This window comes from Prionailurus bengalensis, chromosome B4, assembly GCF_016509475.1.
Source record: "Prionailurus bengalensis isolate Pbe53 chromosome B4, Fcat_Pben_1.1_paternal_pri, whole genome shotgun sequence".
Taxonomy (NCBI): domain Eukaryota; kingdom Metazoa; phylum Chordata; class Mammalia; order Carnivora; family Felidae; genus Prionailurus; species Prionailurus bengalensis.
The window spans coordinates 35,182,488-35,209,392 of NC_057358.1; the positions used below are offsets into that span (position 1 = coordinate 35,182,488).

The 26,905-nt window shown below is 44.3% G+C and overlaps 1 protein-coding gene across 39 annotated transcripts in view; it reads right to left on the minus strand.

The window, feature by feature from the left end:
- Positions 1 to 26,905, minus strand: part of CACNA1C (calcium voltage-gated channel subunit alpha1 C) — a 760,549-nt gene that overhangs the window by 113,005 nt on the left and 620,639 nt on the right. For 22 of the 39 annotated variants that reach the window (XM_043563302.1, XM_043563296.1, XM_043563300.1 and 19 more), the window contains 7 exons: positions 24,744 to 24,904; positions 23,572 to 23,797; positions 8,956 to 9,163; positions 8,083 to 8,203; positions 6,278 to 6,392; positions 5,360 to 5,480; positions 4,940 to 5,009 (listed from right to left, as the gene is read on the minus strand). In XM_043563302.1, the coding sequence (XP_043419237.1) occupies positions 4,940 to 5,009; positions 5,360 to 5,480; positions 6,278 to 6,392; positions 8,083 to 8,203; positions 8,956 to 9,163; positions 23,572 to 23,797; positions 24,744 to 24,904 (1,022 nt within the window). Of the gene's footprint in view, positions 1 to 4,939; positions 5,010 to 5,359; positions 5,490 to 6,277; positions 6,393 to 8,082; positions 8,204 to 8,955; positions 9,164 to 23,571; positions 23,798 to 24,743; positions 24,905 to 26,905 lie in introns of all 39 variants that reach the window. The other 17 variants (XM_043563280.1, XM_043563275.1, XM_043563269.1 and 14 more) reach the window with 1 other exon arrangement.

The window sequence follows — 26,905 nt, forward strand, 5'->3', positions numbered from 1 at the left end:
GCTTTGTGTTTTTCCAAGTTCCTGGTGAAGAATTTTGCATGCTCTTTCATCTGCAATAGCTTGCCTCATGGTTTGTGAAGCTCTACCCTGATTTCCATTCCTGGGGAGAAGCAAGTCAGTTGGTCCATTCAGACACACATGAGCTGAATTCCAGGCATAGTGTTTAAGAGGAAACTACTTCTGAAGGACAAACACAAATCTTCAAAGGGAAAGAAATCTGACAGATGTGATGCTTTGCATGTATTAAGTGTAAGGAGAGAGGTTGGCAGGGGAGGAAAAGTCAAGTAAAGTTCATTTTTGGGGTTGGTAACTGAGTCGCCTAGACTTCCACTCCCAGATGCCAGAGGACCCTGTGGGATCTTCAGTTTTCCCATCCCCATTCTTGGGGTTTGGAGAAGTGTGGCCAGTAAGGTGTTGCCACACTTCAGGGTTGCTGCTGCTTTCCAGATGCTGGGTCCAGTGCTCAAAAGTAAAACCACTGCGGGGCTGGATGCCCCACTCTTGGTCCTTGGTGATCCATGTCCCCTACCCATTTGACACTCGTTTTCACTTCTGTGATTTTGCTCATGGCCGATTCAAATAAAAATAATTACTTCTAACACCTACTGCCTACAGTGTACTGAACACAAAGCTGTGGTTCTTGCCCTCAAGGAACTTACAGTTTTTAGTGCAGCCCCAGAGTTCATTGGCGTGATTGGCACCTTGAGGTGAGCTTTGTGGGTGGAATACTGAGACATAAGGCTGAGGATGCCCCTGTTGCTGCACTGGGCATCTTCTCTGCTGGCTCAGTTTAAAACCCCATCTCCCTCCACTGCTCACTCTCTCCCCCTGACTTCTAGGCCACTAGCAAGTCCTGCAAAATGCAGTGCCAGTCCTGCCACTTCTCTGTCTGCAGCACCACCACCCTGGGCTGAGCAGCCACTGCCTCTCACCAGAACCACTGCTAACATCCTCACTGCCTCCAGTCCTCATCCTGACCATCTACTGCCCTGTCTTTATGCGGCACAGTCTTCCAAAGGTAATTCCAACACTAGATCATGTCTTACTCTGCTTGAGAATCTCGGGTGATTCTCCATTGCATCAGCTCAGATCCAAACCTCTCAGGAGGCCTTTGAAGCCTTGTCCCACCTGCCCCTGCCTAGTCCCTGTCCCACCCACTATCTTTCCCCTTCATTCTCTCTGCTCCATGCACACTGGCCTCTTTGGATTCCTCCACAGACAGGTACATTCTGCCCAAGAGATTCTGCAATTGCTAGCCCTCCACCTAGAAAGCTCTTTCCTCTCATTTCCATACATCTAATTCCTGTGACTTATTCAGGTTTCAGCCCTAATGCCTTCGCTGACTACACAGCCAAAGCAGCCTGTGCCAGTGAGTAACTTGTAACACACTTCTTGGTTTCATTACTTCTTTGCTGCTTACTGCCACCTGATGTTGCCTTTCAGTTGGCCCCCTTTCTTGCTCATTGTCTGTCTCCCCACTGAAACGTAAGCTCCAGGAGAGCAGCAGCCTTCTCTGTCTTGCCCACAGGTGTATCCCTGGTGCCTGCCACAGTGCCTGGTACATGTAAGTGAATGACTATCTCCATGGTTTCTTCCAGCTCCCTGTCTATGACAGTAGTACGTTCTGAAACAACTTATTTCCTCTCCAACTCCCCAGACACAAAGCCCAGCCCAGCCCACCTTTCTCTGTGAAGGCTGGCTGTCTCTCCACCACCACACCTCACTGCCCTGCTTCTGCTAGAACCCCTTGCATCAGTTTGAGTCTCCCCACAGCACCTGGTGCTGTCCTATGCCTTCTCTGATATCATTCACGTTTCCTTTTCAAGTGTCTCTTAATTTTAAGTCCTTGATGACTCTTAACATCTGTATGTTCACTCAAATAAAGTGAAATAAGAGAAAGACATACAGAGAAAGACAGATACCATATGTTTTCACTCTTATGTGGATCCTGAGAAACTTAACAGAAGTCCATGGGGGAGGGGAATAAAAAAAAAGAGGTTAGAGAGGGAGAGAGCCAAAGCATAAGAGACTCTTAAAAACTGAGAACAAACTGAGGGTTGATGGGGGTTGGGAGGGAGGAGAGGGTGGGTGATTGAGGAGGGCACCTTTTGGGATGAGCACTGGGTGTTGTATGGAAACCAATCTGACAATAAATTTCATATTAAAAAAAGAGTTGGTTAAGTAAAAGCACAACTTGGCACATTTCCTGGGTGAGTAGAGATTTCTAAAATCTAGTGTATACTAAGCAGGGAGGCTTAAACCAACTGTTGAGTTTTGGGGCTTAAACAGGGAGGGAAGGACTGATGCTCCACTGCTGGCCAGTTAGCACTTTGTGTGAATCAGAAGCAGGCCCCACTCTGCTGGGTGTTCACATAAGGACAGAGGCCCCTGCTAGGGGGGTGTAGGCTGGAGCTCAGCCCCCCTCAGCTGCTTCAGCACAAATGATTGGGCGCAGCCTGGACAAGCATGCACAGCATCCTGGGGATGGGGTATAGGCACAGGTGTACCCCAGTGAGAAGTGGGGCAGGAGGAGGGTGTGAGAATATTCTTTGGCCCTGCCCCTTCTCTCTCTGGGAGTCTGGCTGCAAGTGGGGCAGGTGCAGTGTTCACCACTGCTGCCTCCCAAAGGGTATCTTCGTGAAGCAGACACAGCAGAGGCAGATCAGTTTCTTTGCCTTTTATGGTTCAGAGGAGAGAAGAGCCTGTGGGAATGAAAGATTAACAAGAACAAAGACAGCAGGCCAAGTGACCTGGGGAGGAGTCTTTGGGGACTTCTGTTGCACCTGGGATTAGGGTCCAAGAGGTGACCTGCAGAGACAGGGGAAGGAGGAGCTGGGAAGCAGAAGCTGGTTCCTTGGAGTGAGGGGGAACATGTGGAGCCACCAGTTGTAAGAGCACACTACTCTTGGGCAAGAAAATGGAAATTAGGGATGGAGAACAAACAAGGGGGCCACAGGGGCTGATCTTCACAGCCTGAGAGTGGCAGTGGCTGAGGCAGGACAGCCTCCACTGTCTACAGACCAACACAGCTGTATGAGATGCCTGTGAGAAACCTGGGAAGGTCTGGGTCTGGAGCAGGCTAGAGAACGGTGGCCACATGTCTAGTGAAAGGACACTCTATAAAACCTAAAGAATCGTGAGGAATTAGCAGAGTGTGGGAATAGCTTTTCAGTTTAAAAGCAAAACCATTCCAGGAATCCTCAAAGCTGGGTCAACAGAGAGACATTTCAATGGTGGCCAATAAGGTGACAATGTTTTCATTAATTTTTTTTCCACTGGCCTTTTTCTCTTTGATGTCATAGAGCATCAAAGAAGAGAAAAGTCATGAGTATATTTAGATGGATGAAACTGGAGATTATTGGCATATGTGTGGCTGCCCCCTGCCCGGTAGAAGGAGCAGGCCTGGGCCTGCCTGCAGCTGGGTGCGTTGTGAAAGGACCCTCAAGCCCACTCTCTGCCTCTGTATGCTGTGTGCAGGGGGACCTGGGCCAGCTCTGCCCAGGACTCAGAGAAATTTCTTTTATCACTGTTTTTCTTTTTAAACTTTAAAAATATACACACAAGTAGAGAGACTTGTGTGGCAAACCTCCACACCCACTTCACCAGGAGTTGCTGGAGTATTTTAAGGGAGCTTCTAAACATTCTAGACTCCAGACATACACAATTCAATACGTATAAGCTAGAACTACGACAACATCACTACAGTAACAAAATGAACAAAAACTACTTTAAATCCTTAGTTTCCAGTCCATATTCAATTTCCCTCCAATTATCTAAAAAATGTCATTTAAGAGTTAATTTGTTGATTCAGGACTAAGACAGGATTCCCCATTGTATTTGGTCAACATGTCTAGTCTGTCTTTGAAATTCTGTAAGAATTCCCACCCAGAGAGCTTTCAGACTTCGGAAGGTTTAGTGCCCAGCATATGGAAACACCCTTCTTGTTCTTTCTTCTGTCCAATCCCCAGGAAATCGAATCCTCCTTCTCTCAAGGCAGGATGTGAGTGAGGGTGGAATGACCACAGAAAACCTGCTTCCTAAGGAAAATGGAAGATGGCCACCAGTGTCTTTGCAGACAAGCCAGCAGAGAACTGGTGGGGAGAAGGCCAAAAGGAAAACCTAGCTTTGCTCATAAATGTAGAAGGTTTTTAGCCACTTAATGTGGTTACTAACCCAGATGTAGCTTAACCCGCACAGAGAAGGAAATGTCAGTAAAACAATAGTCCCTCGATTGTGTGCAGTTGACTGCAAGCTTGAAGCTGGTAATAATAGCTGCACTTCTAGGTAAAAGGAAGGTGAACAGAGGGTTTGTACAGGATGTAGAGTTTCATGAAGCAGACAAGGGAATTCTGGAGGGAGGTCTAAGGACCTCTGACATTAAGCCCTCTCAAAGGAGACTGCCTGCCAATCTATGTATCAGAAGATGAGAAGGCTGAGTTGGTAAGAGCTCTTTTTGTAATAAATGAAAGCATTTGACAAAGCAACAAGTGGGACATCTGTGGTGGCAGCTGTCCTTGTACTCAGCACTGCCTCCTGAGTAAGGACAAGGCAGAGTCGGGATTTACTATTAAGTGAGCGTAACACTGCAACATATGTTATATTAATAAATTATATAAGTTAATGATTTTACAGCATAGGATATAATAAAACCTTAAATGTATATAGAATCCCCCTTCCAAAAGTCATAGAATCAGCACTGCTCAAACACAATTTGTTTAATGTTATATTGTTATTAAGAGGAAGCCAGGAGCAAAGTTCTCCTCTGGATGATGATTAGTAATGCCTAACTACAGAGACAAAAGGCATTTATCAGTGCGAGGTGCTTGTAGAGGGAAACTGGAGCCATTGATCCTAATACATAGGTAGTTCCATGTGGCTTTAGAACTTGGCTCTCTACCCCCAACCTCCCAACCTCAGAGTTAGGCAGTGGGAATGGTACCTGTATTTTCTGGGTTGGGGTAGGGACTCTTATCTTCATTTTCATTGGGCTGGAGGTCATCCATGTTGATCTAGGCAGCCAAAGGAGAGAAGGAGGAAGAATCCAATTAGAGACATTCCATTGTTTGAGAGGCTTAGAGCCTTGAAATTGCATCACGGTTAGTGGTTGAGCTGTTGACTCAAAAGTATATCCTTATTATCTTGTATATATCCTTCAAGACATCGACAGAAGGCTGGAATTCAACCAGTCTGCCTTCTCTTCACATTCCTAGTGTTTCTGGTCCATCTTCATGGGCTTTGTTCCACTGAGTCTCTTTTCTTCCTTCCTTCCTTCCTCGTTTGCATGGGTGGTCTGGGAAGGCTTTGCCCTCCTTCCCCCAGCAATGGCCCTCTCAGCTCCTGGAATAAGATAGCTTCTTACCTTGGTGGTGGGTGGGGACTCTCCATCAGCTGTAATGGATTTCAGCTCAATTTTCTCCTCCTTGGTTTCCTCCACAGCTGGCTTTTCCATTATCTCTTGCTTCTTCTCTGGGCTGGCAGTCCTGGCCGGTCAGCAGGTAGAAAAATTAAAGGGATGTTTACTGAATGACAGGAGACATGAAGAAATCAACTACCCTGTGGTCTTCTGGGGACTAGTGGGAGCAGATTCCCTGGGCTTATGTCCATCATCCTTTACCCAGGGCACATGGCATGTGTCACTCAATCACAGATGCTGTTGGGCTGGGCCCTCCATCCAGGCACCAGGCCACACTTTGCTCTGTCTTGTACTTAGTTGGACTATTTCAGCTTCTCAGTTGCTCTAGTCTATGTCTCAATCAGAGAAAGATTCTGGATCTGATTCAGGATTGGTTCCTAGAAAACTCTGCTTGGTATCCAGCAGATGTGTGGCATATGACAGTCCCATCTAGACAATGACAGAAGACAATGCAGGGCCTTATCTTGTTTTCTTAACACTGGCAATGATTTATAAAACAGCGAAAAGTTATCACTCAGCTAGAATTGCATTTCCCCTCTAAGTGGCTGCCTTCCTCCTCTACCCATCCTTCATTCCCACCACCTATCATGACCTTCCTTCTCAAAAGAGAATCCCCCAACTTCTTAGGTGGGAAATAGAATACCTTCACAAATACTGTAATTCACAATGTTCCCCACTTTAGGGCAATACCTAATAAATAGTAGAGAAAGTTGTGTGAAGCTTACTGTGAAGCCTCAAACCCAGTGCCCTCTAGGAGGGATGGCTGACAGAGGCCAGCACCAAAGCCTCTTTTTATCACTAATGGGAATGGCATTCCAGAACTGGGACCCTGGGGCTTGGGTCTAGGTAAGCTTAGAGGGTTACCTGGCCAGCTTCTTTCTCTCCTTCTCTTCTTCCTCCTCCTTTTGGGCAGATGTGAGGCTCTCAGCATCAGCCAGGTTGTCCACAGCAATGGCCAAGAACACATTCAGTAGGATATCTGTTTGTGTCCATTCTTAAAGAAAATGACCCTTGGCCTTGGGGTATTTGGTGGGCACAGGGGGCAGGGAGGGTGCAAGACATGCAGGGGTAGACTTCCTCATAGAGTGAGCTCAGTGGTGACTCACTGTGAGGAGTTCAGAGCCCGGTAGTGTCCCTCCTCCACACCTCTCCCTCCCCATTACCCTACTAGCTACTAGGAGGTTTCTAAGGGGTCAAGAGCAGGATAGCTTGCAGGGTGGAGTGGGCAGGGAGTGAGGCAGCAAGCCTGCCTTGCTCTTTAATTGCTGGGTTTCATTATTGGTTTCCCTACTGAGATGACTGGCTGTAACTGACATTATAAACAGCATTGTTTCTAGCAGAATGCAGAATGCTCTTAAGAGTGGTTCATTAAAACTGAGCACTGAGGAGGTGGCCTGATATCTCTGCCAACTCTTAATCTGAGCCCGCACATACAAAGACCCTTGCAGTGTCCAGCTGGAGCTGGCTGAATCTTGGAAACTCCTAAATGAAATAGTCATTTGCCCTTTCCTTCTTGCCCTCATCCCTAACCTTGAACAGAAACACTGTGGGTCAGAGGATTGCAGAATCAAAGAAAGTATAGATGAAAGGGGTCTTAATATTGTTAAGTCTAACCTCCACCCCCAGGCACCCAGATAATCACACAATTTCACATATAGGAAAGCCACAACCCACAGAGGTGAAGGGCTTGACCAAGGATCTTACTGTGCACCTGCCCTTGGTCCCCTGGCACTGTGGCAGACGGGGGAGGGGCTTTGCATAAATTATCTCATTAAACTTCATCATGATCCCTTAAGTAGTAGGCAGTAATGTTTCATCGCCCCATTTTACAGACACTGAAGTAGAGAACCTTTAGTTTGCTGGAGATCACCCAGTTGGGAAAAGGTGAAGCCTGTCTGTCAGCATCAATGTTCATGCCTTGGGCACTACATTAAACTATGATTTAAACCCGAATCTTGGGCCAGAGCTGCTTCTACTTTACCATCTGCCTCTGCACACAACCCTCTTGGGGTTTTGACCAGCAGGAGAGAATACCGCCTGCAGCTTGAGTCCCTGGAAAGCCGCCCATGGCCTGGATCAGCAAGGACCTGTCAGGTCTGCTTGGTGAAGCCTGTCCAGCTTTGCCTGTGACTAAAGTCCTGGAGAGTGGCTTCAGAGGGAGGGACACTGAGCAGAAAATAGGGAGGAGGGATGAAGGTCATTTCAAGAATGATGGCTCAGTCCTCCTTAACTGCATTTCCTACCTCCAGCAGCAATAGCCCAAGGCATTGGAGCCCAACTCCAAGTGTGTTCACATTGGAATCTATGTGAGTAGCTGTACATGCACAACACCAGGGGGCGTTGTTCACCTAGACTACAATGAGATCGTGCCTCCTGGAGTCCGGCAACACTGCAGCCCAAACTGGTTCAGGAATATAAACTTACATCCCCGCCTCTGCCAAAGAGCCAGGCTTTCACCAAGACCTGCCTCCACAGTTAAGGTGGTTCTGGGACAGGAAACGTTTTCTTCCCAGAGCACACCTTTCCCCTGCTTGCCTGGGGACCCTGTGGATGGGCAACCACAGTTTTCAACCCCAAGTCAGGACCTGCTGGGCACACGTATTTGGCATCGTGCTGCAGGCTGAGGGAGGGTGAGGCGGCAGGGGCGGGGAGGCAGGAGCAAAGGATACAGTTTCCACAGATGAAGAGGATGATGAAGTAAATACAGACTAACATCCCTGGAAAAGAGGGGCCGCCATAAGCCATGATCCCATCATACATCACCGAATTCCAGTCCTCCCCGGTCAGGATCTGAATGACACATTCCCACCAATAAGGGACACAGCGTTAGACCAACAGCAAACCCCAAAACTCCCCTGCCCTGCCCCACTATGTTAACAAAAATGTCTAAAATCTCTTTTCCACCTCTTTCCCTCCTCTTGGCCCCCAGTTTTCCTCCCAGGGGCTCTGAACTACTGACCTGGGCAAGTTTGACCCTATACTTAGACAAAGTGCACTGGCATGATATTATTTGAGAAGTGACTGAAAGGCGTTCTTGGTCAAAGCATCTCTTTCTACTCACATGCAGTGCACAAGATGGCTGCCATCAGCCATTCCTCAGGGCCCTTTGCAAATATGAATGTATTCATTGAAAGAGTAACAAGGGGCAAGAATGGTGGGTAGGAAAGACAGAGCCCCATCACCCTGTCCTCTCCCAATGAGGGCAGTTTGCTTTCCTTTGTTTATACTTTAGGCTTTCCTGCAGAATTTATCTGAAGTTTCTGTGGTTAAGCAAGAGTTTTTAAACTACTCATTTAGATTTTTTTACCCCAGTGGTTCATACAACAGTGGAATTCCATGGGGGACTGAGGGTAGGGGGAACTACAAGAACTCAGGACTCAACTGGGCATGGTCCCTCCATGACTGATCTAGGCTGGCTTTGGCTGCCCAGTGTAAGGGTGAAGCTTTCCACCACCTTTTCAAGACTCCATCTTCCCACCCAAACTCAACCCTGCCACTCAACCACCCTCCCGCTCATAATCCCAGCAGAGAAGAGTCCATACCTGAAACACGGTGAGGAGGGACTGAGGAAAGTTATCAAATGTGCTCCTCCGAGTCTGCATCTCATCAAAGTTGAACTTTCCTCCAAAGAGCTGCATCCCCAGGAGGGAGAAGATGATGATGAAGAGGAAGAGGAGTAGCAGCAGGGAGGCAATGGAGCGCACAGAATTCAGCAAGGATGCCACCAGGTTGCTTAAGGAGTTCCAGTACCTGAGGACCAGCATGAGGGAGATTAGCATCCTTTTTCTATGCTTTCCTTAACATCACTCCTCATTCACGCATCCACTAGAAATTTTAAGATAAATTATAATTCCTTTTGCCCCTTCATTCCTATAGTGGTGGTGGTGTGAACTGGGCTGGTAAGCTCACAGAGTGTGGAGCTAGTTAATTCAATGTTCCAGGATCAGTAATGTGTAATGGCAAATAGAGGGAACTAAGAAGTGAGAAGCCTGAGTTCCAGTCTAACTCCACAAGTTGCTACCTGCTAGTTGCAGTTGGGCAAGTCACATAACTTCCCTTCTATTTACCTCATCATCCAAGAAAATAGAGACAACAGTAGCAATTGGGAATATTACATGAGGAAAAAAAAAGCAGCTCTCTAAACAACAAAATAAAGACTAAACAAGTGGGACTACATCAAAGTAAAAAAGCTTCTGGTCAGCAAAATAAACCATCAACAAAGTGAAAAGACAACCTATGAAACAGGAAAAAATATTTGCAAACATATATCTGATAAGGCGTTGATATCCAAATATATAAAGAACACAGGCAACTCAAAAGCAAAAACAAAACGAAATGACCAAAAAGCAAAGCCCCAAATAATCCAATTCAAAAATTTGACACAGGACCTGAATAGACATTTTTACAAAGAAGATATATGAATGGCCATCAAGTACAAGAAAAGATGCTTAACATCACCAGCCATTGAGGAAATGCAAATTAAAACCACAGTGAGGTATCATCTCACACCTGTTAGAATGGCCATCATCAAAAAGACAAGAGGTAACAAGTGTTGGCAAGGATGTGGAGAAAAGGGAACCCTGTGCACTGCTGGTGGGAATGTAAATTGGTGCAGCTACTATGGAAAAGAGCATGGAAGTTCCTCAAAAAAATGGAAAATCAACCACCATATGATTCAGCAATTCCACTTCTGGGAATATATCCAAAGGAAATGAAAACACTAACTGAAAAAGATATCTGTGCCCCCATGTTCATTGCAGCATTATTTATAATAGCCAAGATATGGAAACAACCCAAGTGTCTATTGATGGATGAATGGACAAAGAACTTGTGGTGTATATAATACACACACACTGGAATATTATTCATCCATAAAAAAGAGGAAATCATATCATTTATGACAACATGGATGGACTTGAGGACATTACACTAAGTGAAATAAGTCAGACAGAGAAAGACAAATACTGCATGATTTCATTTTTATGTAGAATCTAAAAGCAAAACAAGAAAGCAAAAAATCACCTAACTTGTAGAAGAAAGAGATCAGATTTGTGGTTACCACAGGCAGGGGGCAGAGGCGGGGAGAATTAGATGAAGTTGTCAAAAGGTACAAACTTCCAGTTATGAGATAAATAGGTCATGATGACCTGTACATGATGATGTAACGTACATCATGATGACTATGGTTGACACTGATATACCAGAAAGTTGTTCAGAGAAGATCCTAAGAATTCTCATCAAAAGGAGGGAATCTTTTCCTTTTATTTTTATTGTATCTATATAAGATGACACATGTTAACTAAACTTACTGTGGTAATCATTTCCTAATATATGTAAATCAAACCATCATGCTATATGCCTTACGTTTATACAGTGATGTGTGCCAATTATTCCTCAATAAAACTGGAAAAAATATAATTCCGACTCTTAAAAAAAACACCCTAGTATAGTGCCTGGCACACAGTTGATAAAGGTTAATAATTACTGTTATCACTAGCAGTCTTTAGACAGAAAAACACATTAATTTTTTTCCCAAGAATGCTGCCCTCAGCCCAGGCACCCCTAAGAGAGGGTACAAGGTTTAGTGAGGTTTCCCAGATTTACCCTGTCCAAAGATTTGGTTTTTTAAAAAGTCTCTTCTGGAGATTCTCATTCAATAGCTATAGTTTGGGGCCCAGAAACTTGTATTTTTGACAAGCATTCCAGATGATTCTGATAAGCAGGGAAGTTTAGGAACTCCTGGGTTACCAGAAACCAAAGAGGTCTATGAGTAAGGCAGGGAGGTCTTTCTGGGAAGAGATGGGGCTCCTTGGAGAGGAGGCTCCCAGTCATTATAGTCACAGTCCTTTTCTCCACTGTAAATACAGAGGTTCTTCATTATAGCCTTGGGAAAATCCCTTCCTCTTGGAAAAGGGGTGTGCGTGTGGGTTGCTAATGGCTGCTGGATGAAGCTTGGGCCTGTCATGATAAGGAAATGCACTGTAGCAAAAAGAACACAGCCTCTAACTGGAGCATGTGCAACTGAGAAATCTCACTTCCTTAGCTCCACCTCTGGCCTGTCTGCCTTCCAGGTCACAGTCTTGACTGCCTCCACTTAAGGCATTCCCAGCTTATTACCAATATATGTAGTGAATTGCTTTTGCTGTTTAAAAGAGTGACATGCAAACCACCCCCATTATAGCCTCATAGCTGCACCCCCAGCTTGGGTACTTCTCTCCAGAGAATAGTTCCATATTAGGTGAAAGAAGCAGATGGGCCAACAGTTTGGATGTAAACGTGAACTTCTTCCCAGCCTGGCGTCTTTAATGCTCCTTTCTCCTTCACAAATTCAGCCGTTCTCTACCTCTATTTTGCCTGCCAGCCATTCTTCCTCTGTTTGCAGAATATTAATATACATTTATTTGTATCTGTTCTATAAATGCTCTTCAGTGTTTTTCATTTGTGACAGTCTCATCTCCTCCAAATAGGCTCTGAGTTCTTGAAGGCAAAGATCAGAAGTTTTTTTCTTCCATTCTCCCCATCTTTGTCCTCAGATAAATTCTGTCCAACCTAGTATTACTGTGAGAGACTGCCTGTCACCCCAATAGGCTAGAGATTGTAATATTTGCTCTGCTTAAAGCCAGAAGTAAGAGAACCTCTCTGGGGCTTGGATACCTGCCCTTCTTACATTTAGAGCAGTGTTCCCACACTGGAGAGGAAACTGCAGAGGAGTTTGGTCATTTTGTATATACTGATTCCCAGGCCTCACCCTGGAACCATGAAATCATAATCTCTGGTGCTGGGACTTGAGTGATTTTCATTCTACCACTCCAAAACTTGTCAGTAGACTGGTATTTAGGAACCAGTAACTTTAGAGCATATTTATAACAAGATTTTCCAGCTGTATCAGAGGGAAGAGTATATATGGATTAAGGTCACAGAACCCCCTAGAGATCTGTGTGTTCAACTGTCATGGAATATTCTGGAAAAGCCTTTATGGTCAAAGAAGGTTGAAGCCTTAATTTTCATGAGGCACATGGACATGAGGGAAATAACTCAAACCAGGCTCACAACTGAGATTCAGAGGTGTGTGACAGCCATGGGGACCCAATGGGAAGCCAGATAAGGAGGCCCCTGACTGGACAGAGGTTTGGTGGAGTGGAGCAGGCAGGAGGCAGAGAGGAAAGGGGATGTGGGAGGAGTGCCTGGAGTTCTGGGAAAGTGGAGGCTGTGGTAGAGAAACAAAATGAGTCATCTAGTGGAGAAGAACTCTTTGGAAACATTGGGCATGAAAGATGGCAGATAGTGAGTGGCCTGGGGGGCCAGCAGTGGAGCAGGTATGGGGCTGTAATGGTCAGAGGGGCAGGCAATGGGCGGAGTGTTTGACTAAAAGTGAGGACTCTTCTCACGCTTCCCCATGTCCCTCGAGGTATCCAGGGAAAGTCTGCACTTCTCTTGGTCAGCCAGGGGTGGGCTCACAACATGAGATGTGTGGAATGACAGAACTCCAACACCATCATCTCCCATAGTTTCTGGCCCAAGACACAACACTTGCAGTCATCCTGAAGTCTCTGGAAGCAAGCTCTGTGGTCCCATATTCCAAGCAAAGCCTGAATCTGGCCACTTCCCATACTCTGTCACCAGCCAAGCCAGCAATCCCACATCCTGACAGGTTTCCCTGTTCAACACTTGCTCCCTGCAGCCTTTCTCCACACTATATGCATCTCAGGTAAAAAGCCCTCAAATGCACCATACTTTTTTTTTTTTTTTTTTTTTTTTTTTACCATTTATTTATTTTTGAGAGGCAGAGAGAGAGCACAAGCAGGAGAGGGGCAGAGAGAGGGAGACACAGAATCCGAAGCAGGCTCCAGGCTCTGAGCTGTCAGCACAGAGACTGATGTGGGGACTCAAATCCACAAACTGCGAGATCATGACCTGAGCTGAAGTCAGATGCTTAACTGACTGAGCCACCCAGGCGCTCCACCATACTTTTTTTTAATTGATAGTAATGGATTATAACATACTGAAAAACAATGTAAATCTATCGATATTTAAAAAAGGAGGTAGAGGTTTCCTTTATAGAATATGTCAAATGGATAACACAAATGTATGAATGAATGATAGAATCAGAAAATCACCATTTTGGGGGCACCTGGGTGGCTCAGTTGGTTAAGAGGCCAACTCTTGATTTTGGCTCAGGTCGTGATCTCATGGGTTCATGGGATCAAGCCCTGTGTATTAGGTTCTGTGCTGACAGCATGGAGCCTGCTTAGGATTCTCTTCCTCTCTCTCTGCCCCTTCCCTGCTCTCTCTCTCTCTCTCTCTCAAAATAAATAAATAAAATTAAAAAAATAACCATTTAGCATTAGCAACGAATTCAGTAATGATCATCATGGATGCTAAAACCACTAGGTGAAAGGTCACTGGGGAGTAGGGTATTCACATACTCTCAAAATATCACTCCATAGATTACTTATTAATCATAAAGGGAAAGGGTACCTCAACAGTGGAGAAATCTGGCAGATACCCACTTAACCAAGTTTCTACACTTAGAATCACCAATAACGAGACAAACTGATGCTACATACTTCCTGACACCATACAATGGGAAGTACACAATCATCTATGTACTCCACACCACTGCAGCAGGAGGCCCTGTTAAATGTAAGTCACATTAAACCTCAATACTGCTTCATGCTCTTGCTTCCCATTGGAAGGCCTAACAGATCATGCGGAATTGGCCTCTACTGCCTCAGTGACCTCATCTCCTCCCACTCTCCCCACCACTTTTGCTCCAGCCCACTGGTCCCCCGCTGCTCCCCCAGCCTCCATGCATACTCCTGCCCTGGTCCCTGTTTTTCTGCTGTATACAGAGGTTTCCGCCAGAACTCTGTGTGGCTCATTTCTTCAGTCCCTGCAGGCCTCTGTTCAAATGTCCCCTCACTACAGTGGTCCTCCCTTGACCACATATATCTCCTATTCCCACTATTTAATATATTCATTACCACTTGCCATGAGAATGTAATGTCCATGAGAGCAGGGAATTCACTTGCTTTGTTTGTATCCTTAGTGCTTAGAACAATGGCTAGTCAAAGGAGGTGATCAATGAATATTTTGTTGAATGAACGAATGAATCTTACTATAAATGTGACACATTTATACCTACTGGAGGGGAAAGCAAGGGACATGGGATTACAAGATAGTTCTGTGTATGTGTGTCAGGAGAAGGGGTGGGGTGGTGGTGGCCTCTCACACATGTACTTAAGTCAAACATACTTTGCCTGAAAACACCTCTCTCACATCATTTCTTTTCCTATAACTTCCCTAAGTTCATGGGTAGAGTTTTTGAGATTCCTGACTATTGCACTGCCTGACATTAAGTCCAACTATTATGTATTAAGGGAATAGATAGGTGATTGGGGTTGGGGGATGTGCAAACTGGATGAAGGGGGTCAAATTTACACACTTCCAGTTATAATAAGTCTGGGGATGGAATGGATAGCATGGTAACTATAGTCAATCATACTGTATTGTATACTTGAAAGCTTCTAAGAGAGTAAATTTAAAAAATCCTCATCACACACACAAAATTTGAAACTATTTAGGGTGACAGACGTTAACTAGATTTATTGTGGGGATCACTGTGCAATGTATACAAATATCGAATCATTATGTACACATGAAACTAATATAATGTTATATATAATGGCTAATATATATGCCAATTATATCTTAACAAAAAAAGAAAAAAGTGATTATGTATAGGGTTGAAAGTGATTATGTATAAAGTTGATTATGTATAGAAGATAGGGTTGTTATGGCTTTGAGACCCTTGCAGTAGGATTTCCCAAAGAGTTCTGTGAACATGTGTCTCCTTTGTGGAAGAACTCCCATCCTGGTGGCTGAAAACCAATGGTTGTGGGTTGAAGGGCTTGAACCAGACTTTAAGGGACAAACTGCAACCAGATAAACTGATGGCATCCTACCTTCCTCATGAAAAACACCCAGACTGAAAAGATAATGCATTTAGGACCAGTCACACAGTTAAGACACAGTGAAGACAAAGAAACAAATGGCTGTTTATGCTGTTTATCTTCAACTTTCAGTTGCTTTCCATTCAATAGGGGCAAGGTGGGGTCTGCCCTGTAGCTGGCTTGCCACCTGTACTTTCTGTTCCTTTGGAGCAGAATTAAGGGAGGAGAGCTGGTGCCAGTAGTCTGGCATTACGAGGGGCATACAGCTTGCTGAACAGAAGGTGTCCATCCCTAATGTGCACATGGTTGGAGACGTTTTATGTGCTTTCTAAAGGACTGAGACAAAGGGACTGCTGAACTGATGTGGCAAAGAACACAATTAGGGGTCAGAGAAGAGCTGGATTTTGGAGCCTCCCACACCTTGGCTGATAGCAGCAGATAGGGCGGGGGCCTCATTACCACTGATATCAATGAGAATTGTAGGTGACAGGTGGCAGCCTCTGGGAAGGGTGACATGAAGTAGCATTTAAATGAAATGCTGGCAGCCATGCAAGTCCTGAAGCTCTCTCTTCCTTAATGTCAATATGATTCTTGGTGGCTGTTATCACCATGACATGCAGATCAGACGATGCCTCAGATCTCAGAATCACTCTCGTTTTTAGATACATTAGCTTCTAGACATAAAAACTAAAAGAGTTAGTGGCATATTAGCAATCATCTGAGGGTTTTATCCTAATCAATTAAAACCACTGAAGCACACACAGTCACCAAAAATGAACATCTTTGGAGAAAGGTGAGCAGCAGCAGAACAAACTATTTAATGTCCGGGCCTCATAGAGAGACAGGAAAACTGAGCATCTCGTCTTCAGAACAGTGCACACACACACATCCACGTACACAGAAGTCTCATTCTGTATTTGGGGATTCACAGCCCCAGATGCACATGCCCAGCTTTAAAGACTCCCCTCCCTCCACCCCACCACCTCAGACACTCCACTGGCTATGGTCATCCTTTCAACTTTTCAATTCTCCTGTGGCTCTAAATCATTCTCTACAAAGTGTGTCTTTGCCCACCCCATCCTCCATACAACCTAGCCCACTGTTCTCTCTTTAAAGTAGGGTGCATGTGAGGGTTTTCTGATCCAGACAATTTCTTTGTTACCTAAATTCTTTCACTTGCTGACTATGGCTTCACTTTTGCTAGCTTTCCCCTCTGCCTCTCTTGGCTTAAATGACCACCATGTGTTCAGGGGTATTGTATCTCCATCATTCTTTCTGCTAAGTCTGTTTGGGCCCTGTGGACTTCTCCCTTATCTTTAGTGGCAGAAAGTGGCCTGAACCTTGCTTGAACTGGAACTTTCATCTTGTGAACTTTTGCTTCAAATAGCTCAGGGCAGGGTTCTTTACAGTCTAGGTATGGAGGAGAGCATCGAGTCTGCTATAAATAAAAGACCTTCAAAATAACAGTACTAATAGCTTTAGGGTGCTTTGAAAATGCTCCACCCTACTTCCTCTCTGTTCCAGAGAGGTTCATAGCTAAATTTATACCTGTCCCAACTCTTCTTGTCCTGAGGGGTAAAAACACCCCAACCCTCTCCAAAATAAAACTCCTCTCAGTGTTGGTGGTAGTGATCTATTGTTGGTAGAGTATTTATAAAGCAAATTTCATGTGGTGAATCTGTGTGGTATGAGGCTTCTATACAATATTCCTAAGGAAGGGAGGAGAAATGCAGGTCACATAAGATAACTAGGCGAAGCACAGAAGGTTCATTCAAGGAGGAAGCTCAGCTTTGCCACAGGGATGTACAAGGTGGGTATACAAGGACTAGCCTTTCAGTAAAGTTGGCCTCTGGTTCTGTAAGACACAATAGAGCCTGGAAGGATTAGTGAGGTAGGAGGCTGAACTAGGTATGTGTTGGTCCAGGAAGAGCCAGAGAATTCTATACTATCGTGGTCAGGGTCTGGGACAGCTTGGAGCTCAAGGCCAAATCTACCAGTTTAGTTCCTGCTGATATCAACCTCTGCCCCTTCCATTCTAGGAGAATGCACAGTTTATGTGTTTTGCTTTAGAGTCAAACCCTGCCTTGGATAACAAGTTCAAAGGTCTTGTCTTCTCTGTTTGCATAAGAGGCCTTGGTTGCACTGAGAATACATTCCCAGTAGGGGAATGTAACCCTGTCATGCTGGCAAGGTCATCTGGTCTTCATCTTGGGATTACCTTGGGATTGTGCTCCTCTGAGCTCCTGGACCGCAGAGCTACTCAGTGTTCACTAGTGGGCCCCTGTACCAGATATGTCAGGGTTAGGGAAGGAACACATTCAAGTCATCCTCATCTGGGTCTTCTTAATCCCCAGTAGATAATACCAGCCAGTCACCATTCCAGAGAATAACCACACTTCATGCTGAAGGCAGTGAGCAGGCTCTTGAGTCTGAGCTGCCTTCTCCATAGACTCTGGCCTGGGAACTGGGCAGATGCCAAACATATCTCTTTAATAATGGTCCGTAAGGAGCTCAGAGCCTCCACAGTGTCCTGAGAAGAGGAGGGCTAGAGTGGGGAGGGTCAGGGCAGTGTGGAGGTGGATCTGATGCTCATGGTCAGATTCTGGCAGTTGAAATGGAGACATTTAGAGCCTGGAGAATTTGCGAAAGGCTCTCACCTTGGGGCTCTATGGAGCCCATATGTGGTCATGATTCATCTGTAAATCTGTCTATGCTGAGTCAGCCCAAACTCACATTTCAGGGCCTGGGAAGGGAGCCACAGGGGAGGAGCAGTAGGAGAAAGAAATGGATTTAAGGTTTAAGAGAGAAAACAGCAAGGGCTGGAGGGATTTCAGTGCATTTAAAAACAAACTTTATAAAAAATGAAATGCAATTAGTAAATTGAAATCACATCCAGATTTAGTCTAACTGAGGTCTTTCTTCCTCCCTGTAGAATAAGTCAGACTGGACTGACAAAGAGTAGACATACTTGATATTAAAAACTGGCAACATTCAAGAGCCCTGTAAAACCTCAAAGCAGGAGAAAGAATCCAATCTATTACTTGGCTGGAAGGCCCACTGTCATGGGTAATGTATCAAAAGATGACAAATATTTTGGCCACATGTATGCCTCTCTGTTCTCACTGAGGCAGGAATCTTGCCTTCCCTATTTCATAATTTAGTGGTAATTTACCACTCCCAATATTATTAACACTCAGTAGTCAACTGATTTACAGTCCAGTGCAGGGTTCCCAGTCTTTCTTTCTTTCTTTTTTTTTTTTATGAGACATGTAGGATGGATGGTATTCATACGCACAGTATACTCTCTAATGAATTCTCAGATTTTGACAAAATACACAAAAATAGGCATGCTGAAAATTCATTTTCTTCATGTATCATATTCATATTCATCATATATCAAAAACTTCTGCTCCCTTCAGGTAACATGAAGAGTGGTAACTCTAGCCCATTCTTGCCCATTCATAAAAGCATTTGGGAATGCAAATGACCAACAGTGAGGGTGTTACAGGAACAATCTTGAATTTATTTGCATTTACTTTTTAGAAAACTAACTGTTCATAAACTTTGGTATTTCATCTCCTATAATAACAAATTATTGCTATGCACTGTTCAACTGCTCTGGACATACCATTGTGTCTTGACATCATGGTTGAGGGTTCTTAGTCTAGGTCAGTATTCCAAACTTAGAGTGCAGGTCTTGGGTGAGGTAAGGGAAGCTTGGAATTTTAGGAAGGCGTCCACAAATCCATGGATACACCAAACATTACAGCACTCTAGATAAACAGACAGTCATCTTGTGTGTACATTACCACTTTTCAAATGTATACAAGTGTATACGAATTAATAAAATTAAAATAATTTAAAGACTTTGCTGAATTCATAGTAGCTCTTTATCATTATATGTTTTCCCAGTCAGGAACTATCAAAGTACAATCTTAACATGATTAGGGGCTACAGTATAGAGAAGGGAAAGCAGATGAAAGAATAAAGGTTTCCAATTGTATATGAAGGTCCATATTTTAAGACAGGGAAGTGGACAAAGGACAGCAGCAGGAAATTAGACCAGCGTTTCTCAAAGTGAGGTCACTGGATTACCAGTATGGAACTCTCTAGAAGTTGCTGGTCGAAATCTCTAGAGGTGTGGGTCCTTCATGAGCTCTTATTGAGTTTAGCTGTGTCTGAGAGTCACAATCACTGGGTCAGAATGCACTGTGAAAAAATGCTTTTTTAACATACTAATAATACTGAGATACTACAAAATTTTCTCTAAGAGGTTTTAAAAGAAGATAGAGAAATATGCTTGCTTGATGACAGGACCATCTCAAGATGACCCATCTCTAGAGACCAGATGTCCACTCCCAGACCATATTTTAGGCATTTTCTTGGTCACTGGAGTATACTGGAGACAAGGTTCAGAAGGGGCATGGGATTCCCCACATAGTTATAGTCTCTATGTTGTTTTCCAAAAGCACCCGAGGGGTTGGAGGCTTGCAAAACAGGAAGATGATGGCCTTTGCCAAAGTAACTTCCAATTAGATAATGAAATTATTCTGTTTATAGACTTTACAGAGATCTGAAATACCACTAATCTTTCTTTTGGAGAGACTATGGGAAGCTCTCTGACAAAGACAGATTTTTAAAAATGGCTTCTTGGCAATAGTTTCCGCTTAGAAGTAGATAAATTATTGATTAGAAATAGAATGAATGTCAAATCTCTTCAAGACTCTATGACAATATCTAGGAACAAGAATTCTTTTCTATAGGAATCTAAAAAACAAAAGCAAAAACAAACCCCCAAACACATAGACTTTTGAGAACTATTTAGGAGGCACTGAAAACTCCAAGTGAAAAATAGCTTTTACCAGACCCAAGGAGGAACAGGTAGAATCAGCAAATATCCAACAACAAGAATCCATATGTAAAAATCCTTTAAGGCACACCTCTGGGATAAAGACAAGACAGTTCAGCAGTCAACTTCACAGTTCATGGTCATGGTTAGGAGCACAGAACCTGAGGTCAGACACAGATCTGCTACTTAATCCCAGATTCATCCCTGAGCAGCTTGTGTGGCTTGGGTAAGTGACTTAAATCTTTAAACCACAGTTTCCTCATCTATAAAATGGGAATCATGATAATAGTACACTCCTCTGACCCTCTCTTACAGTTAATTGTGAAGATGAGTCAAGTGAAAAAAGCCAGACCACACTAGGTGCACAGAGTAAGTACTGATGCATATTAACAATAATTGTTATTATATTTCTACCACTTTTAGTAACAAGCCAAGGGTTTTCTGTAATGTCAAGATATTCAGGGCATACAGAAAGAGTTTTTTCTGGGGTGAGGGGAAGGGAGGTGTTTGCTCAGGAACATTAAACTTGTGGGTTTAAATTCTGCATGTCCTTGAAGTCCATCCTGTGACATTAAACATTCCCCAGGGACTTTCTCCTTTTCCCAACTTCTAATAGCATGTATTCCCATCCTTGTCCCAACATTTGCCAGCTCATTTTATTCTGTCTTAGATTTTATTTCAATGGTTTCATATGCACAAACTCCATCTCCCTAGCCAGACTTTAAACTTCTCCTGGGTTCAGGTCATACCATACCTCTCTTCCCTTATCTCTCAGAGCTTGATGCATAGTAGGAACATGGGAGAGAAACAGAAGTAAGAGACTGTATATGTGTAGGTGGCTCTCAGGGCCCCACCTCTCCGTCCTCCAAATAACAACAAAGATAATAAACAGGTTAATAATAAGTCTTCTGGCTGCTGAGTGTCCCTGGGCCTGGCACTGTTTAAATGCCTTCTCTCATCTGACCTTCGACAGCACCCCAGGAATGTGCGCTGGCGGCTGCTGAGAGAGCCATAAAGAGAACAACAAACTGAGGGCAGTGTTGCAAGCCCTGACTACTCATACAGCCATGTTCAGAACACATCAAGCAGGTATGGTTACGTTCAAATCCCTGAATGAAAGATACTGAGCCCACTCCCTCTTTTCCCAATACAATACAACTGATGGTTTCAGTGGCCCTATTATCAGTTGGGATCCCAAAGCAGAGACTCTTACAAAGAGGAGGTTTGTCAGAGTTTGAGCCTCCTCCCTTTCACATGTTTCTGATACGTCCCTTCAAGGTTGACCACAACCTACTGCAACTCAGACATATATCTCAAAGATTTTTAAGAAACAATGCTTATGTTCATGTGAGGCCTTCTGAGAGTTTCCTATTCTATTTAAATCTTTCACTGAAAATGAGAATGTGAAGAAATTGGAACCCATATACATCACCAGTGGGAATGCAAAATGGTGCAGTCTCTTTGGAAACAGTTTGGCGGTTTTTCAAAATCTTAAATGTGCAGTTATCAGATGACCTAAAAATTCTAGTCCTAGTTATATATCTAAGAGAAATGAAACTGAAAACCCATACAAAAACTTACACATGAATATTCATAGCAGCATTATTCATAGTAGCCAAAAGGTAAAGATAAACCAAATATCCATCAACTGATGAATGAACATACAAACAAAATGCGTATCCACAGAATGGAATATTATTCAGCCATAAAGAGGAATAAAGTACTGACACATGGTACAACATGGGTGAATCTTGAAACCATTACATAAGTGAAAGAAGCCCAGTCGCAAAACACCACAGACTGCATGATGTCACTTACAGTAATTGTCAAGAATAGGGAAATCTACAGAAATAGAAAGTAAATTTTATTGGTTGCTGCTGGGAGGAATGTGGGGAGAATGAGGAGTGGGTATGGGTTTCTTTCTGGGGTGATAAAAATGTTCTAAAACTAAATTGTGGTGATGGTTGCAAAGTTCTGTAAATGTACAGAAAAACACTGAACTGTACACTTTAGAGGCATGAATTATAGTATGTAAATTATATGTCAATAAATCTGCTTAAAAATGATGGTTGTGATTCAATCAATTGATTTCACCACTCAAATAGGTCACAGCACAGTCGAAATGACTGTCCTAGAGCATGCTGCCTGGCCCCATGCCCCCGCCCATGCCTCCTCTTCATGAGAATCACTGCTTGACCCCAAGAGCTGGGGAGACTGTAGTCTTCGGGTGGGTGGATGGACAGGCAGACGGAGAGGGGGTGAATGTGAGGAAGGAGGGGTGAAAGCCATCTGTGCCATGATAGCCATCATCCTTACTCAGTTAAGGAAACTGGACTGCATTTTCAGCAGCACATGCACAGGAAAAAGACCACATTTCTCAGTCTCTCGAACAGTTGGGGTGGCCATGAGAACAGATCCTTTGGTAAGATCTCTCAAAGAGCTCTGGAAGGGCTGACTCAGCCAGGATGGGTGTCTGCTTTGGTCCCTTGCTCTTTCTCTTCTCCCTGCCTTGATTCAAACATGATGGCTCAATCTCTGAAAGCCACCTAATGACCCAGAGAATGGAAGGTGGTTCTAAGGCGGTCAAAGCAAAGGACAGCAGGGAGGGGTGCCTGGGTGGCTCAGTCAGTTGAGCATCTGACTTTGGCTCAGGTCATGATTTTGCATTTGTGGGTTTGAGCCCCAGGTTGGGCTCTGTACTGACAGCTCAGAGCCTGGAGCCTGCTTCAAATTCTGTGTCTTCCTTTCTCTTTGCTCCTCCCCCCACTTCAAAAATAATAAACATTAAAAAAAAAAAAGGACAGAGGGGACGGGGTCTCTGTCTTCTTCAGTTAACCTGGGATGCCCACTTCTCCACTTTTTTTTAAAAGTTTATTTATTTATTTTGAGAGAGAGAGCGAGAAAGAGACACATGTGAGCAAGGAAGGGGCAGAAAGAGAGAGAGAGAGAGAGAGAGAGAGAGAGAGAGAATCCCAAGTAGGCTCCACAGTATCAGTGCAGAGCCCGACACAGGGCTCAATCTCATGAACTGTGAGATCATGACCTGAGCTGAGATCAAGAGTAAGATGCTTAACCGACTGAGCCATCCAGGTGCCCCTCTATACTTCTTTTATGTAACTAAATAAATCCCAAATTTGTTTGTGCCACTGAGTTGTCTCTGGTAGCAGTGGTCAAAGATACTTATAAATGATATGTCATCTAAATGAAGAAAAATTCCTCTCCATCATATATGAGCCAAGGATAGACCTCTTAAGAAACAGCAGCTACTCTCCCACCCAGGACTTTCTGCCTCCCTTGCCTTCTGGAAGAACTTCTACCTGAGTTCCAGGTCCAAAGGGAGGTGAGAAACCAAATACCTTGTGATTTTAAATATCCGCAGTAGCCGGACACATCTCAGCACAGAGATGCCCAAGGGAGACATGATCTTGGTCTCCACCAGGATGGTCTCCAGAATGCCCCCACACACGATGAAGCAGTCAAAGCGGTTGAAGAGGGACACAAAGTAGGCCTGCAGGCCCAGGCTGTACATCTTTAGCAGCATCTCCGCAGTGAAAAGGGCCAGTAGTGCCTTGTTGGCCGTGTCTGGTGGGTTCAAGAGAGGGGGTAGGATCCCAACACAGATGTGAGAGTGGGGAGAGGAGGGAGGAGGAGAAAGAAAACAGTAATTATCACCACTGGAGAAAAAGCCAGATGCTTCCCTTCCCAGCCAGGACACCTCTCCCATATGTTGCTGCCAGAACAGAACAATTGGGGCCAAAGTAACAAGAAAGGGGTATCTAGTAATAATCACAGTAAATATGTATCGAGGATCTACCATGCATCAAAGGCTTTGTGTGCTGATCTTCTTTATTCCTCCCAGCAGCTTTTCAGAGATGAGAAGTGAGGTTCTGAGAGGTAAGTAATCTGCCCAAACCAATCAGCCAAAAGGGGGAGCCAAGTCACCCATCTGCCCTCTACACTGGGAGACTGTCCACCTCCCAGCATTCTGGAATGCAGCCCCTGTGTCTGCCTGACTTCCTGGGCATGGAGCTGAGGCACTGGCTAAGGAGGTCCTCTTCTAGGGGTTCAGGGAAGGGTACTAACTGCCCATTGAGGACAGCTCCTCATGCTCAGGCCACTACTGTCCTGTTTCTTGGCTTTTTGCTCACCTCATCCTCACACGTTCTGGCAGGTCCACCTGCAGGCTATTGTATTGAAAATCCATTCTGGGAAGTTGGCAGCCAAGGGTTGAGATAGCCAAACAGGGGGCAGCATGTGTCCTTGTCACCTGGACCCAACAGTGACTGTTGGGGTAGGCAGATGGTGTGGGCCTACACAGGTAAGCCACATCTGTTTATAATGAGGTTGCACATTTTACTCTGGGGCTTGCAAGCTGTCAGGCCCTTGGTATCTCCAGCATGGTGCCTGCCAAGAGCCACGGTCACTGGCAACTTTCCCATCAACCTTGTGCCTGTGACCATTCCCTCCCTGGGATTTAGGGCTAAGTTAACAAGAGTAAAGCAGGATAGTGCCAGGGGCTGCCTCTCACCTTGGACTTCCGTGAGCCAGTGGGGCTGGTTGTAATGTTCTGAGGCGATGGTGAGTGTGTTGAGGAACACCAGGAAGATCACAAGCCAGTAGAAGACATTAGACTTGACTGCAGCACGACACTTTCTTCTGCAGAACCGATTCCACCGACGCCAGTAGCGGCTGGAAAAGGAGCAAGGAGAGAGGGATGAGGAGGGAGGTGACTGTGAAATTCAGATTTTTTCCAATATGAAAGGTACCATAGTGGTTTCCTTTCTTCCCTTAAGGGACTTGACCTCACCAGTGCAGTACAATCTGGTGGCAAACAGATAAGCTTCATGTCAAGTTAACCAGGATCTGTCACTTGTATGGCCTCAGGTGTAGCCCTGCCCCTTGTAAGCTTTGATTTTTCCCATTTGTAAAACAGGAATAGGGCCAAGCTCACAGGGTTGTTGTGCAGATCAATAAAATCCATATATATATATATATATATATACACACCATATATTGCATCTGGTATAAATAGATATTTTTTATAATAATAGCATTATTCAAAATTATATTGCAAGTATTAGGAGAATTATTAGTAGTGATGGTAGGAATAGGACTAGTAATGTCTACCATTAATGAAACTTCATCTATGCCTGTTACCATATTAGGCACTTTCCATGCCTTCTCTTTAATTCTTTAAATAACCCTGAAAAGCAGGTGTTATCCTGATTTTGAGGAGGAGTAAATTAAGGGCCATGGAGGTTGAATACCTTGATTAATATCACACAGTGGCAGAGCCAGATTTGGTTCTCCCCCGACTCCAGCCCAGTCTCTCGCCCAGATGCTGCCTCATCTGTAAAGTGTAAGGGCTGAATCTGGATCAGAGGTTCTTTGCCTTTATGGGGTTATGGAATGTTTTCAGACTCTGATGAATGTTTAGATCCTCTGTTCAGAAAAAAGCATACACGCACACACGCATACATACACACACATCTCTGCATACTAGTTCATACAACAGCACATGGACCCCTGGAAGCTTAGCTATGGTCCTTAAAATGTTCCTTTGGTCTCTTGGTTAGGGACTTCTGTCAATGATTCTCAAACCTGGCTGTACATAAAATTACCTGGGGAAGCTTAAAAAAACAATCATAACCTCCCACTAGTACCTAGGCTCCAACTCCAAATCAATTAAATCCGATTCTCTGGGGGCTGGGTATTTTTTAAAGCTCCCCAGAGGGTTCTAATCTATAACCATGGTTGAGAACCATTAAGCTAGATTAAACCAAGGAGTCACTCACATTTTTAAATTCTATGGTGCAGGAGTTTATAGCTTTCCCAAATTTCATCCTTATTAGATACAGAGAAAATACATAGCTATGTTTGGTAGTTCCAATGACCAAACATTTAATAAATGCTGACAGTAGCAACAAAGGAGAAAAGGAAGGGGATCGTGGAGAAGTGCCTGGGAGGGAGACTTACAGAGGCCACCTTAATGATTTCCAGAGAGAGAATGATGGAATTTGATTTTAGAAAACCAACTAAACAACAAAACAACTTCTAGATCAGAGGTAGTATGAGAAATATTCTTTTGACCATCTGGGCTGGAGATGATGAAGGCAGTAGCTTTATTAATGGAAAAGAGGACACTGAGTTGACACTCCACAATTTTGGAGGCAGAATCAATAGGACTTTGAGCTTGACTGGATGTGCAAGGTAAGAGAGAAAGGTATGGAAAGACAGCCAAAACTTCTAGCTGGGGTGATTTGGAGAGTGGCACCTCTAGCCAATATAGGTACAGACAAGGAGAAGCAGTGCTCTGGGCAGGGAGTTGCTATGAGGGGAAAGTAGGGGCGCCCAGCTCAGGAAATAGATTTGAAGTGCTTGTAGGTCATGTATATAGAGAGACCCAACAGGCAGTCAGAAGGCAGTGCCCCTGTGTGGGTAATAAAGAAGGCAGGGAAGGAACAAAGAAGCATCTTGGAACAATAGTCCATGAATATCTGTATTCACATCTGTATTCTACGTTTCTAGAAATGCAGATCCTTGCTGCTATGGATTCATCCACCCACCCCCAAACTGACTTTCAAGACAGCTTGACTTCATTTATGTTTTCACTCTGTATTTTCTACCTACTGTCTGTGGAAAATCCTGTTACCAAATCTTTGTTAAAATCTATTAGGAGACTAGAAAAGT